This window comes from Saprolegnia diclina (genome assembly GCF_000281045.1).
Source record: "Saprolegnia diclina VS20 unplaced genomic scaffold supercont1.4, whole genome shotgun sequence".
NCBI lineage: Eukaryota > Oomycota > Saprolegniomycetes > Saprolegniales > Saprolegniaceae > Saprolegnia > Saprolegnia diclina.
The window spans coordinates 398066-400339 of NW_008246071.1; the positions used below are offsets into that span (position 1 = coordinate 398066).

General features: G+C 53.3%; 1 protein-coding gene across 1 annotated transcript; it reads right to left on the reverse strand.

Annotated features, from left to right (window-relative positions):
* Positions 1 to 180: 180 nt before the first annotated feature.
* SDRG_01840 (hypothetical protein) lies at positions 181 to 409 on the reverse strand (the record flags this gene model as incomplete). The annotated part of the gene is made up of 2 exons (XM_008607391.1): positions 181 to 324; positions 374 to 409. The coding sequence occupies 2 exons, from the start codon at positions 407 to 409 to the stop codon at positions 181 to 183; spliced, it is 180 nt and encodes a 59-aa protein (XP_008605613.1).
* Between the last annotated feature and the right edge of the window lie 1865 nt (positions 410 to 2274).

Sequence of the window (2274 nt, forward strand, 5' to 3'; positions counted from 1 at the left end):
TGACGAGCTCGATGGCGTAGGCTTCCTCTTCTTTGCGCCACCGGCCTTTGCGCAGCGGACAGATCTGGTTGAAGATGCTGTTGGCGTCAAAACCAACGTCAAAGAAGGTCATGCGCCACCCGTAGTTGCTGGACAAGGGCAAGATCGGTCCAGCCCAGGGCGATGAGGGTGGCGTGTCGTCTATTGTAGGCACGACACAACGCAGTGAAGTGCTGAGCCGTGGCCGCTGCGGGCGAGGCCCAGCGTCGTCAAAGACGTGGGCGCGCTTGTGAGCAAAATGCGGTCGCATCCATTGAACGTCTTGGGACATCGCAGTGGTTGACGCTAGCGATGCGCAGTGCGCCTTGATCGCGGCACCATCGCAGCACGGCACGGGACCGAGCGGGTTGAGGAGGCGGCTGATGTCCATGGCCGCAAACTACCACTAACGTGGCGGCTGACGTTGGCGAGGCGCCGTTACGGAATCTCGTGGTGGCCATCAATAGAGCTGAAACCGGTGCGCACTCGGGATTGGATAGAGCATTTTGGGACGTTGTCGCGCGATGTTCTTGCGCGGCGTGACTCCTCTTGTCTCCGGTGTCCTGAACGACCTCTTTCTGTCTATTTCATTACCTGGTGGATCGCACGAGTGGTCACTCTTGACCTAAAACATGAGCCCTTGCATGACTCCAGACGGAGATTCACACTTCGAAATATTTGGCTTTGCTTCAGAAACGTTGTCTATTTTAAGAGGGTGGTTCAGACCTGGTTGGGCCGCCTCGAGCACACCGGAGAAGTATATCTGGACTTCGAGCGACGGGGCTCGTTTCGGCCATTCAACTCGAGACACGGCGTCGAGAATGCCGTAAGCCGTGAGGTTGATGCTTGCAGCAGCGTGTTTGCCAGAAACACGAACGTAACCGACAAGCGAGCTTTGTGAATTAGCATGTACGGTCATGCGACCGAATCGTTGCCAGGTGCCTCCTTGGGTTGGCCTCAATTTGACCACGATGGTAAATCGCTCGTCCTATATTTCTAGTAGGTTAGACAGTCCATCTATCAAAAACATTTCTCATCCTGGTTGCACCGTGCGATATATGACAAAACACGCCCAACTGCGTTCGTAATGGCCCACGGCCGCCAAGGCCAAGGTCCGTTGGGACTGCGGTTGAGTTTCGGACCGACACCATGAGTTTGGTCCAACCACTCTGGATTGGCCGAAATGTGGTCTTATTTGTCTGTCGCCCAGCGTTTGGATTGGCTGCGAACCCACTTAAACAGGGCCAGCGTTGGCCTCGTGATTATGAAACCGTCAAACACGAAACACGGAAGGATGCAGAATCATGAAGCTTAGTGTCCCATCGAAGTTATTGGACACCTCGCTACTGCACTGGAACGACGAGGCACATCGAGTCATGTCCAATGATTCTACTACGTGCTAGTCGACGCCATGGGACAATATCTTTTTTATCGACCCTTGTCGACGCCGTGCAACTGCCGCGACCTGCCGCGCCCAACGTATGATTAGTGCCCCGACTTGGCACGATTTGGGGTGGCAAGCGAATTACCACGACCCACATATCTTCAAACGTTGTGTGTTTAGAATTGGAAATATATATATCTTTCCATTGGTTCCATACGCTCCCAAAAGATTGCTTTCAGAAAATTTGCTCTGGCGTTCGAAAATTTCTGTATAACAAACGAGGATTTTGGCCTCCTGCACAACACAGGCGCACAGGCTCGAGAGCGGCAGGACCACGTGCAGATTTCACTCTTTTCAGCGACACTTGATGGTGCCCTAAAACCTCAAGCGTCAAGCCACACAGGATCTTTAAGCGGGAAACTGTACGGCTCGCCCGTTACGAAAGGCGCTTCCCATTTTCGCCAATAAAATGCGCTTAAGGCATGCTGTCGTGGCCGTTGGTTGGCCAGAGAATTTTATTCTACTTGTATTTTGTCCTATCAAAAATCAAACCGCCTGAAACGCTCGACGCGATCATACATCGGTGCGACCACTTGCATTTGCTCGTTTGAAGAATGGACCTCCACTTGATCCTGAACCCGTGTGCAGTCCACGAAGACATGGACGTCTCACATCTCGAGCCGCGTCTTGCAAGAACCGTTCATTGCGTCGAGTACGACGAAGCGCCAACCAAGAAGCGCGGTCCGCCGGTGCAGCTCTCATCTATGTATTCCAAGCGACCTCGGCTAGAGTGCGCCGTTACTGTGACCCACCAGCCTCACTTCAACTCGGCCTTCCCAGTGTACGACTCCATTTACACACACTGCGATGAA